At 40.8% G+C, this 17,096-nt stretch overlaps 1 protein-coding gene across 1 annotated transcript in view; it reads right to left on the reverse strand.

Moving 5' to 3' along the window:
- PCOLCE2 (procollagen C-endopeptidase enhancer 2) overlaps nt 1–16,841 on the reverse strand; it is a 62,374-nt gene extending 45,533 nt beyond the window's left edge. The window contains exons 1-2 of the mRNA XM_040480394.1: nt 16,680–16,841; nt 15,621–15,729 (exon numbers count right to left, since the gene is read on the reverse strand). Of these exons, the coding sequence (XP_040336328.1) occupies nt 15,621–15,729; nt 16,680–16,762 (192 nt within the window). The 5' untranslated portion in view covers nt 16,763–16,841. The remainder of the gene's footprint in view (nt 1–15,620; nt 15,730–16,679) is intronic.
- Nucleotides 16,842–17,096: the final 255 nt, after the last annotated feature.

Here is a 17,096-nt window from a genome sequence, read left to right on the forward strand (position 1 = left end):
AGAATAATAGGATGTCAAGAAAGGCAGCAAATGTTTGCTGGCTTTGTCACATAGTTCTGGGTAGTCGAATCAAATGAGGACCCAGAAAAATGAGGTGATTTCTCATTATCAACTGCAGCACTCTGTAAAATGTTAGGCTGATGGACATATCACACTCAAGACCTAGAAAGCTGACTGTTTCAATCTGGGCAATAGCAGTGAATGGATTCCTGATTCTGTGTCTGATAACATTTAACTCCAGAAAGTATTTTTCATGTTCTGCCCCAGCATTTAGGTGTGGCTTGAAAATATGCCCAATAACAAGTTATTGATTTATTTTTCTGAAAAGTGAAGAAAAACATCCAGTGTTGGGAGTATGCCAAACTCTAAAGCAACCAAACCCTTTGGACAATTCAAATTCAAAAGATTCCAATACTTTATTTTCAATGTAAAATAGTGGCATTTGGCTCTGAATGATAGCTTTTAGGCTTGCAAGAAACAGGATTTATTGCTATAATACACCAGAGCAGGTGTATTTGCAATAAAAGAAATGTCTTTACCGACATTAACAGTGAAGTAAAACACTGATTGTTGGTTTACTACATACTATTTTTTATTTCAAACACCTGCGTAAGTACCTTTATCTTCAGCTGCCACCACACCTAAACATAGTCATGTCTGCACCCAGTCTCTTGAACCTCACCTGCCGCCATTTGATCATGTTTCTATTTTTTGTTACTTCCTAAAGCACTTATTGAAGAATAGGGAGTAAACTGTTACCTGCCACCTGTTCTCTCTGCTGGATGAGTAGTATTTGGAATGGCATTTCACCGTGGGATCTGATGTACACCTCAGCTTAACGTGTCAAAACAGAACATCTGACCTCCCCCACCAAATCTGCTTTGCCCTGGCCTCCCTGTCATGGTTGATGAATCGCACCTCCATCCTTCCACTTTGCACGGGTCAGTAACTGTGAAGCCATCCCTGGTTCCTCTTTTTCTTCCTCCCCACATTTCATCCACCAGCAATTCTTTTTTGGCTCTATTTTAAAGTACATCCAGAAACTGACTATCCCTCACCACCTCCTTGGCTCCCATGCTGGTCCAAACCATCATCATCTCTCATCTAACTACATCGATGGCCTCCTAACTAGTTTCACTACTGTCACCCCTGCACCCCAATCTCTGTTCTCAACACAGCATCCAGGGTGACCCTTGTCACTCCCCTGCTCCAGACCCTTCAGTGGCTCTGTGATAGTTAGTTTCACATTGTCAACTTGGATAAGCTGTAATATCCGGTTATTCAAACACTGATCTAGGTATTGCCATGAAGGCATTTCATAAATGTGATCTACAATCAGTTCATTTTAAGGAGGTTATCTTGATAATGTGGGTGGGCCTCATCCAATCAGTTGAATGGCCTTAACAGCAAAACTGAGGTATCTCAGAAGAAACTCTGTCTCAACACTGTAGAATCAGCTCCTCCCGCATAACAGGTTCTCCACAAATTTCGGACTTGCCAGCCAACACAATCGCATAAGCCTATTCTTGAAACAAATCTCTTTATGTATGTATGTGTATGTATGTTTGTACATGTGTGCATGTGTATTTCTAAGTACACATGTATATCTTTCTATGTGTATATGCCTGCATGTATATGCATGTATATCTCCTACTGGTTCCACTTCTCTGGTGAATGCTGATAGAGCTCTTTGTGTCAAATATCTTCTATTTGCCCCTCCAAGTCCATTCTCCTATTTCCACCCTACTCTCCTTTCTGGGTGGTTGATCTGAATGAAATCATCAACAATTATCCTTCAGTTGCTTGTAGCCATGGGAAGCCCCAACAGGAATTGCAAATAGGGAAGGGAGTTGGGTCAGGATCTTTACTTCCCTGGTTCTTTCTCTATGAAGTCACCTTAATACTGTACATTCAGTAACTAAATCCCCAAAGTGATCCTATGAGGTAAGGGATATTCTTAGCCACATTTTATTAGATGAGGAAACTGGGGCACAGAAAGATTAATAAACTCAAGGCCATACAGCTAGTAAGTAACTGTTTTGGTAATCTATTGCTACATAAAAACCACCACAAAAGTCAGTGGCTTAAAACAATGTACTCTTTTTTTTTTTTTTAATTCATTTTGAGAGAGAGAGTGAGCACAAGCCGGGGAGGGGCAGAGAGAGAGGAAGAGTCAGAGGGAGAGAGAGAATCCCAAGCAGACTTCATGCTGTCAGCACAGAGCTGGACATGGGGCTCAAGCTCACGAATCATGAGATCATGACCTGAGACACAAGAGTCGGATGTTTAACCGACTAAGCCATCCAGGCACCCCAATATGTTCTTATTTCTTATGGTTCTGTAAGTTCACTGGCCCCAGCTGAGTTGTTCTTGCTTGAATTATCTCATATAACTATCATCAGTTATCAGCTAGGGCTTGAGTCACCTGAAGGCATAACTGGGCTGGTTCTCCAAGATGACTTTTTTACTCCAGGGTCTGGCACCTCAGCCAGGAAGACTAGAATAAATGCGGGCTGTCTGGGCATCTCTGTCCTCTCTCTCCTCTTTCTCTCCCTCTCCATGAAGCCTCTCTACATGGTTGGCTTGGGCTTCCTCACAGCATGGTGGTCCTTACATGGCAGCTAGCTTCCCCCAGAGTGCATGTTTTAAGAGACTAAGGCAAAAGCTTTAAGATTTCTTACACCCTGGTCCCAGAAGTCATGTAGTATCACTTCTGCCCTACTCTGTTTGTTTCATAGGGCCAACCCAGATTCAGTATTTGGAGGTACTAGAAAAAGGCATGAATACCAGGAGGTATTGTGAAGGTATGATATTGTGAAGTATGATATTGTGAGATATGATATTGGGGGGGGGGTCATCTTTAAAGACTTACCACCACAATAGTGGAGCTGGTATTTGAATCCAGGCAGTCTGGCTCCAGGAACTATACTCTTAACCACTCTATCATGAGGTGTCTCTATTAGGAATAAGTGAATAGCGGGGACTATTCTGGTGATTTGAGGCTCCAAAGGTTAATTAAAGTCCCTATCTCTAAACATACAAAATTATTTGCAATTTTTAACTGACAATCCTTTCTCTGTTTCTAAATATCCTAGTTTCAAAAGTTAAGGGGCACTTTTGGTTGGTGCTGGGCGGGAGGTGTTTGGTTGAGGGGACATGGCTTGAGGAAAAGCAGGGAAGATTTGGAAGTACTTCTGTGGACAGTCTTATGAAAGATCATATTTTAAGTGAAGAAAGGACATAGTGAGTAGGAGTGGGTATTTCCAATGGGAGCTAGCCATGCCCCAAAGGGATTACCATCCAGCATGAAATGCACTGGCTTGTAGACAAGTTCTACACAAACACCACCCTTTTATGCCTTATTACAGCCCTAGAAGAGAGGTTAAAAAAAAAAAAAAATCACCATCACCACCATTTATTGAGTGCATGCTTGCACCAAGCACTGTGCCAAGAACCTTCCATCTACTATCTCCTTCAATCCTCACATTACCCTTACAGGGCAGGTCTGACTATGATAAACAACTTTGGAAAGTTCTGGAATGTATATCACATACCTAGTAAATAGCTGAACAGTGTATCAGTATGACTTTCCAATGCCCATTCTTCTAGTCACTGAGTAATGCCACATATACAACCCTTGATATGAAACTTACCACCCTGTGTCATTGTCATTCATTTTGTGGACATCTCCCTCACTAGTAAGAGCCTCCTTGTCTCCTCCCCTCTCATTCAGGGATATGGATTTCTTTCCATTGCAGTCTTTTGTGCCCAACCCAGCACCTGGTCTCTGGTAGACACTTTAAAAATGGTTTTAAAGAATAAATTATGATTTTTTTCAGAGAAGGTAAATCTCAGCCTAGGGCTTTTAGAAGGTCTGTGTCTAGCAATCAGACTCGTATCAATTCATTTTTGGGAGGCATAAGCAGAAAAATTATCTCCACTGGCTTCCCTGTGCCCTTCTTGTCAGCCTTATCCACAGAACAGCCCAACTCTGACTAAAAAGTCTCTCCCTCCCTCCACATTTTGGGAAACACTATTTTATTATATGCAGTGCTCAGGAGTGTCTTGGGGGTGAGGGGATGAAAGAGAGGTGATATTTAGTGGCAGGGCTTGTGCTGTTTTAATTCCAACTCCCCACTTCTCTATGGGTGTTCCATTTATTTTTAGATGTTTATACTGGTTTTCCAAAGACTTGCCAACATTGACTATCATGATTTAACAAATAATATATCTGAAGAAAACACTTATTTTCTCCAAAGTTCCTAGAGGAAGACATTCAAGTATACCCAAAAGAGCTATTGCCACTGTTGTTAAAGCCGCTAAATTATAAGGTGAAACCGTGTAAGATAAAGGTAGTGATTACATTTTTCATAAGATGAAGAAGCAATAATCTATACATATGAAACTTCACTGTGCCAGGAACATGGGACAGCAACTATTCACAGGAACACTTTCCTAACTAGGCAGAACAATGTGGGGAAAAAGAGAACCCTTAAAATTAGGAGCTCCCCTATATGCTTCTCTGGTCTCTAGCACAGAGAAGCCAACAAATGAGACCTCTCTTTTTTTTTTTTTTTTTTTTTTTTTTTTGGTATTGTTAATTCTTGATAGATTTTGAGGAATCTGCAAAATTTATGAAACAATTCTAACTTGCCCATAATTTCACATCATAAATTGAATTCTGGAGGTGGGCAAGGAATGTGAAAGTGATTCCATCAGTCTTCTTAATAATACATTCTTTAAGACCCTTTCCGGGTGTTTTACCTCTGTTAAATGCCTTCTCAATTTATACTGCTTTTTCACAGAGAGGTTTTAAGTGTGCTATTTTTGTGCTCCATTATTAAAGTGATAGTTCAGGAAAGAATGACTTTTTGGTCACTAATATGTTAGTAAGGACAATCTTTTTCAGAAAAACATGAAGACTTTGTTTTCATGGTGTCTTATTTTCCTTCTACTCATTAAGCCCTTTCTAAGGCTCTGCGTTAGCCCAGCACTAAAAACTGCAGGCAGTACAAATAAGCACATTTATAACATTAGGTTTTCAATCAATAAAAATATTTGATTTTCATGTGAATGAGCAAAGAAAAACAAAACAAAAACAAGCAACAGAAGCCCTTTTAAAAAAAGCAGAAAACTAAACAAATTTAGAAAAACTGGACTGAGGTCCCAATGGGAAAATGTCACCTCCTTGCTTATTTATTTGGGATTTGTGTTCTCCTTGCTTCCCAGGAAGATTTAAGGGGGCAAGGGAAATGTTTTAGTTCTTCCAATGTCTTATCAACTGAAACCTAATCGGGACAGTGTAAGTGCCCTAAGAATCACAAAGTATCTGAATTATACTCTCTTAATTAAAAAACCCAAACAAAAAACAGCTATAGTGCTCTTATCCCATTCATATGGTCCTCAAGCTTGGGTATGCAGACATTCTCTGTTAATTATTCCCATCTTTACTAAGGAATTAGATGTAAATAATATTAAGTCAAGCACCAGGTTAAATTACTATTCAAGGCAGCTGAAATAACCAGGCCTAGTCCAACAAATATATGCGTACATAAAAAAAAAAAAAAAAAAAAAAACAACCCATAGTTAAGATTGGAATTTAAGTCTCTATATAATTCTAAATTCTACATGTAGTTTAAAGCCAGGAAATATGTGCTTAAGGCCAAAATTCCATTCCCCTATCTGTCCTGCTGTGGTTATGCCAGGCAAATAATAGTTAAAGCAATTTTAGAACCTCTTGCTATACTCTCAGGTATAATTAAGTGACTTAAATGTTGAGTTCCTGTCTAAATTCACTATTTGTTTTCTCAAATTATATACCCAGCACTGATCTTAGTAGAACATCATTATTTGTTTCAATTTTCACACAACCCCATGCCCCACCACTGCTGACTTTCTTCTCACGAAGCCATATGCAGGTTATTGGGAAAATATAAATCCCAACTACATTTTTAACCTATCATTTCTTTAAAAATGTGAAATCCATTTAAATTTAATCAGGCTTTTGGAGGATAGATTCAGTATGATGACTTTAACACACATTAAAATGTAGTTAGCAAAACTACCCCCAAGACAATGGTATAGGAATGTCTTTATATGATTATTTATCAGACATATTTGAAAATATAAAGCAGGTGTTGTAAAAGGGCCCTATGATGTCAAACAAAGGACACAGTACCAATTTCTCAAGTCTTAGAGTAGCACAGATATAAAATGGGTCCTAACATCTTTCACTCTTTGCATAAAGCAATAATAATCTAAGACATTCAATAATCTTTTAAAAATGTAAATAAGACTTATTCCACATTATCAATACTTAAAACTACTTACAGTGAGCATCGTAGCTATTTACACACATAACTGCTACTGGTTTTCTCTAACTCCCCACCAGTTTATAAACTCCTTGAGGACAGAAACTTTGCCTTGTCTTTTTTACCCCAGGGCCCAACCAAGGCTTAGTTCACAGCAGATGCTTAATAAGCATCAGGTAAATGTTAATTTATTTGCTAAGTAAGCTTGTGATAGTGCCTTTGTATTAGTAAGCTGAAAAATTTTGTGCTAGTCTTTTCATACCTGTGCAGGAATGACAATACTGCCAAGTTATGAGTTCTTTAGACCTCAGTTTCCCTACATGTGAAATGGGCATACTGATACATATGCCACTGACATCACAGAATTGGATGGGAATGAAATACAATGATACAATGTATTTGAAGGTATGCTGAAAACCACAAATTATTATTTTATATCTACAATCTATAAAATAACTAGTATTGATCAAAGGCAAAAGGAATAAATTAAATTTCCTTATAACTTACAGACCATTGACAAGTCCTTGAGACACTCAGAGTGACCTTCCTCTAGGAACTCAACCACCTCAATGATGACACTTTGCTAAAGGCAAAAGGCAATCTTAGCTTAACATTATCCCGACCCCCGGGATCCTGTAAATCTACGTTAACATATAAAAATTCCTTTGGAAACTTCCTTTATCTCTACCCCCAGGACAGAGTTTAGCAATCATCCTCCAAGCATATGGCCCATTGATACACATCTGAAGGGTCTCATGACTAGGCTTTTACTAGACAGTAGTAAATGACCTTTTCCTGACAACTAGCCCCTCAAGGTCCTGGAAATCTTGCTTCCAAATTCCTTAGAGACCTATGCTATCCCTAACACCCTCCCAACATGAAAGTATATAATCAGTCACCTGTCACTACGCCAGTGCAGCTCTTTCTGTGCAACGTCTGTCCCCGTGCTTTAATAAAACCACCTTTTTGCACCAAAGACATCTCAAAAACTTTTTCTTGACTATTTGCTCCGAACTCCACCATTTCCACATCAGTATATTTAATTCCAGTTCAAAAGAAAGAATAGTTATCAAAATGACCATACATGGATTACCTGGGAGCCTGAAGATCTTCAACATATGATTTATGCTTTTTCTTCTGCATGAATTAGCTAAAGAAAATTTTGCCACACACTTCTAGTTTAAATGGAAGTGATTCTATTCATTGCTATAATTGTTCTCCCATTTCTGGCAAAGGTCTGTGACCTTCTGACACTCCCACATTATTTAATTCAGAGTTAAAGGAACCTCCACTGCCAAATTTTAAACTCAAACGTTTGCTGATTTTTCCCAAGCCAGATTTCTGCTGAAAATAATAAATGAAACCTTCAATAATTGGCTAATTTCAATACCTTAAAAAAATTTTTTTTGAAATAAAGAAAAGTGTTCCGTTGGCAGCACGTATACTAAAATTGGAAATAAAGAAGAGATATAAATAATAAATAAGTACTTTGGAATTCTAATGCTGATTTATAACAACAGGACAACATAATATGAAGTATCTGATTTTAAAAACTTGTGTAAATCATGCCCAGCTTTAAATCTAAGCACAAATCATTTTCACCTGTATCTACATACCAACTGCTGTTTCTGTTAGATAAGGACGGCAACTGCCTAACACACTCAGATGCCACATTTAGTTTTAACTTTGGGAACCAATTTAAAATAACAATTCCTACGTATCTATTCAAGGAGATTTCCCAGAAGGTTCTAGGCTTCCAGTTTCCTCTAATTTGCATAGTTGCTATAAACAAAGATTCAGCTGGTTCCACTTAACCAGCCATAACATATGTAGCCCAAGTCAAACTCTGAATAGTTGCTTTCACAAGGTATTATTTTGCTACTAACGTCTATTTTTTTAATTCAAAAACTGTGTCAAACCATCAGTATGAATCTGTAACTCTACTATGGGATTATAAAATGAACAAGTTATGGATGAAAAGATCAAGGAACAGAAAAAGTATTGGTGATTTGCCAAGTTTGCAATGAATTTATAATGAAACCATTAACGGAATGGAGATCTTTGTGTCAGAGCTACCTGTGGAGCCTCACTCCCACTCGGAGCCTGGGGAACACGTCTTCACAGGCAGCCCCCCCACGTTTGCATCTCATACATATTCATCTGTATATCTCTAGCACCATACCTGGTGTGCTCTTCAAAAATGTCTTGTCAACGCAGCAGTGAACTTCATCACACGGGCTGTGTTCTTGTTCACAATGGTCCACTCTTTTCTGCTTCGTTTAGGGATCTCAGAGATCTCTTACTGTCTCCAGCACCGTCTGATCCCTATGCACACATGCACCTAGCAGGAGGACCACTGCGATAGAGGGTCCACGTAGTGTTAATACTCAGAGCTTTGTTTCCTGTTACAGGGCTGGCTACAGGTGGAGTTACTGGTTCTCATCCTTAAATCAATTCAGCTGAACTTTGTCTCAACCCAAACCTCCTTAGAAGAACCAACCACCATTTTCCAAAGTTTTATGTACATTAGCTTTCAAATCCTACTTAACTAACTCCTGTCCCCACCACCTATGTCAAATAAGTATTTTTTTATACAGATGCCCCTTAACTTCCAGTTCCAAAAATCAACTCTCACAGGAAACTAAGAAACCTTCTACCCCATCACGGATTACAAAATATTTAACAATTTCATAACCCTCTAATTCTCTGGCTTAATCTCTAACTGTACACTTTTGAGAACATATTCAGTAAGATTAATTAGTAAAACCTAAGACTAGTTGAGGTCACCAAGAGTTGCAGCCAGAAAGATGCAGCTGAGTCAAGAGGCTTGAGTTCCAGTCACAATTTCAACTCTCCATAGAACAAGGGTCACCTTCTCCACTTGCAAAGCAGAAGCACAACGAAGCAGCACGGAGCACCCCTGTCCTGAACATACCTTTACGTGAGTAAAATTAACCTCACTATCCAAAGAAGTTTTTGTGTTGAGGGAAATATTCGTATTACATACTGCTCAATATGGTAGCCACTATCTATATGTGGCTACTGAACAATTGAAATATGGCTAATGTGGGGGCACCTGGGTGGCTCAGTCAGTTAAGCATTCACCTCTTGGTTTTGGCTCAGGTCATGATCCCAGGGTTGTGGGATTGAGTGTTGGGTTGGGTTCTGAGCTGTCAGCATGTAGCCTCCTTGGGATTCTCTCTCTCTCTCTCTCTCTCTCTCTCTCTCTCTCTCTGTCTCTCAAGATAAAATAAACAAAAAAAAAAAATATGGCTAATGTGATTTAGATACTGAATTTTTAAATTAATTTGGCTAATTAACTTAAATAGCCAATGTAGACAGTGTTTGGGACAGTGCAGCTATCCAAGAACTAGCTATGAAAATTTTAAAGTACTATAATTTAAGGACAAATCTAAATTTCTAATCTGTAGGCTGTATTTCCATACTGAAAAGTCTATTACAATTGGCTAGAAAGTTTGGTTGTGACAGGCAGTATTCAACTTTCTTTTTTTTTTTTTTTCAACTTTTATTTATTTTTGGGACAGAGAGAGACAGAGCATGAACGAGGGAGGGGCAGAGAGAGAGGGAGACACAGAATCGGAAACAGGCTCCAGGCTCTGAGCCATCAGCGCAGAGCCTGACGCGGGGCTCGAACTCACGGACCGCGAGATCGTGACCTGGCTGAAGTCGGACGCTTAACCAACTGCGCCACTCAGGCACCCCAGTATTCAACTTTCTTAAAGTAAACAGATACTACCATTAGACTCTCTTCAATCTCTTACTAAGATGTTGTTCAATGAAAACGATTTGGTGGGGAGAGCCACTTTGCGGGAACACATCTCCAGTCTGGAAGAACCACGATGAGAGGAAGGTAAGGAGCAAGAGGCAGAATATTCCTCTTCAACTATAGGAACTAGACTTTTAGGACCACTCTTGAGACTCCCATTTTGAGGCATCTCTGTGATGTTTCAATAAATTTATTTTAAAAATTTTTTTTAAGTTTATTTATTTTGAGAGAGAGGGGGTATGCACATGCACACACACATGAGCAGGGGGGTGGGCAGAGAGAGGGAGAAAGAGAATCCCAAGTAGGCTCAATACCGTCAGCGAAGAACCCAACGAGGGGCTCAATCTCACAAACCGTGAGATCACGACCTGAGCCAAAATCAAGAGTTGGATGCTTAACCAACTGAGCCACCCAGGTGCCCCTTTTAATAAAATTTATATTGAATTAGCCAGTAGAAACTCCGTTTTTGGTTTACTGACTGCAGGAGCAGGAAAATGGACTGATCCTCCTCTGGCTTTGGGAAAGCCTTTAACAGACCGCCTTCCCTGAGGCCACACCAGACCTCAGCCCTGCCTGGAGCAGCTGCCAAGCAAGGGTCCTGAGCCTGGTATATCCAGCCTCTTGGCTGGTGCCACTACATCCTAACTGCATTCAGAACTGCTAAGCCAACTGCTTTAGGCAGAAGAGTCCATGTTTCATCTTCTTTGTTACCGCCCTTGTCTAGTCCACTATCTCCTCTCTCCTAGATGCCACATTAGCTTCCTAACTGGTCTCCCTGTTCCATTCTTAACTCCCTACAACTCATTCTATACAGCAGCCAGAATGACCTTTCATTGTTGTGCAACCATCGCCACCACCATCCATCTCCAAAACTTTTTCATCTTCCCTAAGTGAAACTCTGTATCCATTAAACATTAACTCCCCACCCAGCAGCCCCTGAGAACCACCATTCTGACTCTATGAATTTGACTACTCTAGATACCTCATATAAACAGAATCATGCACTATTTGTTCTTTTGTGATGTTTATTTAACTTAGCACAATGTCTTCAAGGTTCATCCATATTGTGGCATGTGTCAGAATTCCCTTTTTAAGGTTGAATAGTGTTCCTTTGTATGTCTACACCACATTTTACTTATTTGTTCATCTGTGGATAGATACTTGGGTTACTCCCACCTTTTGGCTACTGCGAATAATGCTGCCATGAACATGGATATATAGGTATCTGCTCAAGTCCCTGCTTGCACTTCTTTGGGGTATATACCCAGAAATGGAATTGCTAGATAATATGATAATTCTATGTTTGTTTTTCTTTTTTATGGAAGTATCAGTGACACCCAAATGTTACATTAGTTTCAAGTGTACAACATAGTGACTGGACAACTCTACACCCTATGCTGTGCTCACAAGTATAGCTACCATCTGTCACCATACAACGTTATTACAGTACCACTGACTGTATTCCCTATGTGGTACCTTTCATCCCCATGACTTAGGTATTCCACAACTGGAAGCCTGTATCCCCCACTCGCCTTCACCCATTTTGCCCATCCCTCCACCCACCTCCCCTCTGGCAACCATCAGTGTGTTCTCTGTATTTATAGGTTTCATTCTGCTTTTTTTTAGGTTTAATTTTTTGAGAAAGTGCCATACTGTTTTCCACAGCAGCTGCATCATTTTACATTCCCACCACCAATGCACAAAGGTTCCAATTTCTCTACATCTTGCCAACAAGACTTGATATTTTCTATTTTTTTATAATAGCCATCCTAATGGATGTGGAGTAGTATCTTTTTTTTTTTAATTTTAGAGAGAGAGTGAGAAAGAGAAAGTACGTGCAAGAGGGGAAGAGGGACAGAGAGAGAGAGAGACAGAGAATCCCAAGCAGGCTCCAAGCTCAGCAGAGAGCCCGACAAAGGGGGTCTATCTCACCGTGAGATCATGACCCGTGCCAAAATCAAGAGTTCAGATGCTCAACTGACTGAGCACCCAGGCACCTCTATTTTATAGTTACAATGTATTTCTCACTACTTAATATCTTATTATTTACTTGTTTATTTAAATATTAATTGCGCATCTCTCCAAACTAGAATGCTAGCTGCATAAGGGAGGGCAAGGAGTTTGCCTGCATTATTTGCTGCCATAATCCACATAGTATCCAGCACTCAAAACACATCTGTTGAATGAATGAGAGACCTCAGGATTACTAATTTTAGCACTATCACAGTCCTCCTCTTTTTATGTTCCCTAGGATGTACAGGAGCTCGAAGTCCTCTTCTGCTCCTCCGACAAACTAGAGGACTGTGAAGAAGAACCGAGAAGATTTTTACAAATGAATTAGTGCTATTCTCTGTGAAATATGAAGAAATAAAAATGTCAAACTAAGACCTTGAGAGTACTCAGGGCCTTTGGGAATAGCAGAGGCAGTAATTATCACCAGGAGAATGTGCTGGGCTTCTCTGGAAGTTCTTGGTAGCTACTCATATGCAAACACAAAAGACACAGGCCCCTTGGAATAGAATAAACTCAACTGGCTAAGAGTGAAAACTATTAAGCTTTTTTTAAGTAGAAAATCAAGTTGTGTAATTCTTTTTTCTACATTACCTATACTTTCTAAAAAAATTTTTTTTCTTTTTTTTTTTCTTCTGCCAAAAAAGGCTGGCATTTGTTAGTCAACTTCATGAACATGAGTTCAGGCAGCCTGAGAAAACCACAAATAAATATGTCACAGAAACTGCTTGTCGTCTGCTTGTTTTCCCTTCTTTCCACAGTTGATAGAAAACTTTTACTCAAAAGAAAACTTTTGAATTTTAGCAGAGCACCTGGATGCCTGAAATGAAGACTTCATTTCTCAGTTTTCTTGCAGCTAGAAGTGCCATGTAACTAAAAACCAGCCAATGAGATGTAAGAGGAGAGCTGCATGTAATTATGCACAATGTCCTTAAAGGGAGGATACATGCCCTTGTTTTTTTCCTTTATTTTGGCTAGAACAGAAACATGATGGCTGGAACTTGAACACACATCTAAGTATGGCCTAACAGGGAGAGACAAAGATACTGAGTGCCTAAAGGTTTGAAGCCGCCACACCAACCTTGCATTGCCTACCTCTAGATTCCTTTATGTGAGAGAGAACCAAACTTATGTTTGAGCCATTGTTATTAGGGGTCTCTGTTACCAGAGCTAACCTAGTCCTGACTCACACAGAATACCTTCAGTATGATTATAGAACCCAACCGCAGAAATAAGGTCTTCCTAGATATAGATATATAGATATAGATATAGATATAGATATAGATATAGATATAGATATAGATATAGATATAGATATAGATATAGATATAGATATAGATATATAGATATAGATATATAGTAGATTGTTCCATAGAAGTCTGAGTTGTTTTGAGCTGATGCCAAGCCCAGCTTAACCAATGAAGTAAGTGGGTAAGAGTGATCTGCCATATCGACTCTAAGTCAGAAGGAAGGAGAAGTCAATACCAAACAATAATGATAATGAAAATGATAACAGTGATGGGTAACATTTATTAAGCACTTATTATATCTCAGGCACTGAGCCAAAGGCCTTTACGTGCACTAATTGGTTTTAATTTCACAACAATCCTGAGGTGTTTGGGTTTTTTTTTTTAATGTTCATTTATTTTTTGAGAGACAGAGTGTGAGTTGGGGAGGGACAGAGAGAGAGAGGGAGACACAGATTCCGAAGCAGGCTCCAGGCTCTGAGCTGTCAGCACAGAGCCCGATACATAGCTCAGTCTCACGAACTTTGAGATCATGAGCAGAGCCGAAGTCAGGCAATTAATGCACAGAGTCACCCAGGTGCCCTACAATCCCGAGGTTTAAGAAAGATAAATCCTGGTCACACAATTTATCAGTGATAGAATGACAATGTGAATCCAGGGAAGACTAACTGGTGGGCCCATACACCTAACTTTTACATTGCATCCAAACAGAACATCCATTATACTTCCCCTCCTCCCACGTAAGAATATGGTAGTCAGGCCTCTGCTGAAGCACACCACTGCTTTACCAAGGAAAACTTTCACTGGACACCCTCCTCCCATCAACATTTGATGCCATACCAACTATGCCCATAATACCCCATATATAGCCAACCATAAATTTCTACTTGTTAGGCACATGATGCCTCCCGGCCATTAATTTCCTTGGATCATGTATAACTTAAAGCCATTAAATTACAATTGAAACACAACTATAATATGAAAACCAAGTTCCGTGTTTATTTTGAAGCCTTATTCATGCTCACACTAATATCACTATTTCAAAGCTACTTCTTATGACTCATTCTCTCCTGGCCCCATGTGTTGCAGTAACATAATGAAATATGTACCAGTTCATCAGACAGTCAATATTTTATAGGGGAGCATCAACACATACAGGAGCCAAGTTTTATATTAAGGCAGTGGACCCCTCATATTGCCTGTCAAACGACCTTGTTAAAAATGCCCCATTACAAAATAGGTTTCACTTTATGCAAAGCTGAACTTACCAAATGTTTGATCAAGTCAACTTATATAATTGTTCTAGGCCTCAGTTTCCTATCTATAAAATGGGTACAGAAGAGTTACTTTTCAGAGTGATTTCAAGGATTCAGTGAGAGTATGTGAGTTAACTACTTGGCATAGTGTCTAGGAAACAGTAAGTGCTCAGTAAGAGGGAGCTACTTTAAAAATTATAATCAGCCTGTGGCACAATCTGACTGAATAAAGGTCTCAGTGGACTAATGTGTTCAATTACTAAACAACTTCCCAACAACGAAAAAATGAAAAAGACTCACCATCATACTGACTGGAAAGATGACTCAATCTAGCTGATTCTAAATCCAGACTACTTTTTTTTTTTAAGATGGCTGTCTGGAAATCTGACTGCTTATCTTGACTTGGCATAATCTATGCCATTACTAACCAGCATGGGCATTTTATTAGCCTTTGTTTGATATTTAGACTTTACTGCCCTATTCCACAATTATTATTATTCTCTATTCTCAGATTGCCATTAGTGGTGGTTTTAAATCAGGAACATTAAGTGGGATTTATTTTTTTTTTCATTTTCTTTTCCCTTTTACTCATAATGGGTATAAAGTAGTCAGGGATGAGCATTACCTTTGATCTTCTGTTCTCCACTAGGAGACATTTATGCCGGGCACAGGCAACAAATGGATTCCAAAAGTCATTACAACAGGCCTTTGAAAACAGCCTTAATTTTCAATCTATGAAACTCAACTGAGTCAGGATGAGTTTTCAGAAACACATCTGCTTTAAGAATTTATTCCTTCAACAGTTATCTTGTGCCCTTTCGAATCACTAACACAGGATGCCACTAGTTCTATTAATAAAAATCTCCCACATAGTTGAGGTAAATCCAACATTTCACTATTTCAGGCACTCGCCCCTTACCTAGATCCTTACGCCAGAGGAAAAATGCAGCAGCCTTCCACTGTTTCCAATACCCACTTCCAGGAGAATACCCTTAAAAAAAATGCTTACTGTGATTTTCCAAGTACATTTGCTATTTGGAGGGTACACTCCAGGAAAACCTTCGCTGCCAATAAATCCAGACTCTCCAGTAAGAATGCCGCCACATGTGAACACAGGTCTGGGAAAATAAAAGAAGGACACTTAATTTGAAAGTGGGTCTAACAATCCAATGTCAACTTCAGAAAGGTGTAGCCTATTAAATATGGATAAAGTTAATATTGATTAATAAAGGCCTGCACTATATACGGGATTTGAAATACTTGCTAGCTTTTAGAATATTTAAATTATAGCCTAATAAAACATTCAGTCCAGTTGCCATCTGTCTCCATCCTAGTAACACAACATCTATTTATCCATCCATCCATCCATAAGCAAATCCTCCACATAGTGGTAAGAGCTTATAGGAAAATGGTAAATGGATAAACAAGCAATTGGTTAACATTAAAAAGTTTTAATTTCCTAGATGTGGAGAGATGCCTACTTCTCTCCTTTTCTGAATTTCATTGACCATTGGCAGGGCCTCCCATTTACAAACGGAGGTGGCTGGTGATGGAGGTGGAAGAGGGGATGCCAAAAGTGGGTCCCCCAGTCCAGGACCAGGGCCCTCCCTCAGCTCTGATGGAGGTGGCGAAGAGTTAACTTTCTGATGGAGGTGGCGTGCGGTTGCCCGAAAACGCGCGACTCGTTTTCCCCAAGGCTTCCTGTCTCTGGGCCAAGCCGCCCGGGAGAGGAAAACAGAAGTAAAAAAACAAAGTCCACAGACTTGGGCCCCAGTGCCTCCCTCCGCCCGCATAAGCACTAGGGAAGAAGAGGCGCAGGTCAGCTCCAGCCCCCGCCACGTGGTGGCCCGGCCAGCGGCAGGACCGGGGGCAGGCGGAGCTGGGGGGCTCGGGACCCGGCCCGGGGACAGCCGGCGCGGGGACGGGGGACGCCAGAGCCCGGGTGAGCGCGGGGTCGCGCGCTGGTTCCCTGGGCGCCCCGACGCGGCTGCAAGGAAGCTGCGGGCTTGGCTGCAGGAGAGCGGGAGGAAGGTAGGAAGGGAGGGAGCCCGGGTGGGGGTCGCGTTACCTCTCCGGGGGCTGCTGCCGCGACAGCTGCGCGGCGGCGGCCAGCAACAGGCAGAGCGCGGCCCAGGCGCCCGCGCCCCTCATGGCCGGTGTAGACGCACGCGGCTCGTTCCCACCCCGGCGCGCACGCCGGTACACACACCGGCTCGCACCACCCCCCCAGGCTCACACTCCGACACACTCGGGCAGAAACACAGGCTCGCACGCCGCACACGCCCCGGCTGCTGCTCCCCCCGCCTTTCTGTCTCTCTCTCGCCCCCCCCCCTCTCTCTCTCTCTCTCTCTCTCTCTCTCTCTCTCTCTCTCTCTCTCACACACACACACACACACACACACACACACACACTCGCGCGCGCGCGCGCGCACACGCACACACACACAGACACGCAGCCGCGGGGCAGCCCAGGTATCCGGGTGTG

Source organism: Herpailurus yagouaroundi, unplaced genomic scaffold (assembly GCF_014898765.1).
Source record: "Herpailurus yagouaroundi ecotype Mexico unplaced genomic scaffold, PumYag 159, whole genome shotgun sequence".
NCBI lineage: Eukaryota > Metazoa > Chordata > Mammalia > Carnivora > Felidae > Herpailurus > Herpailurus yagouaroundi.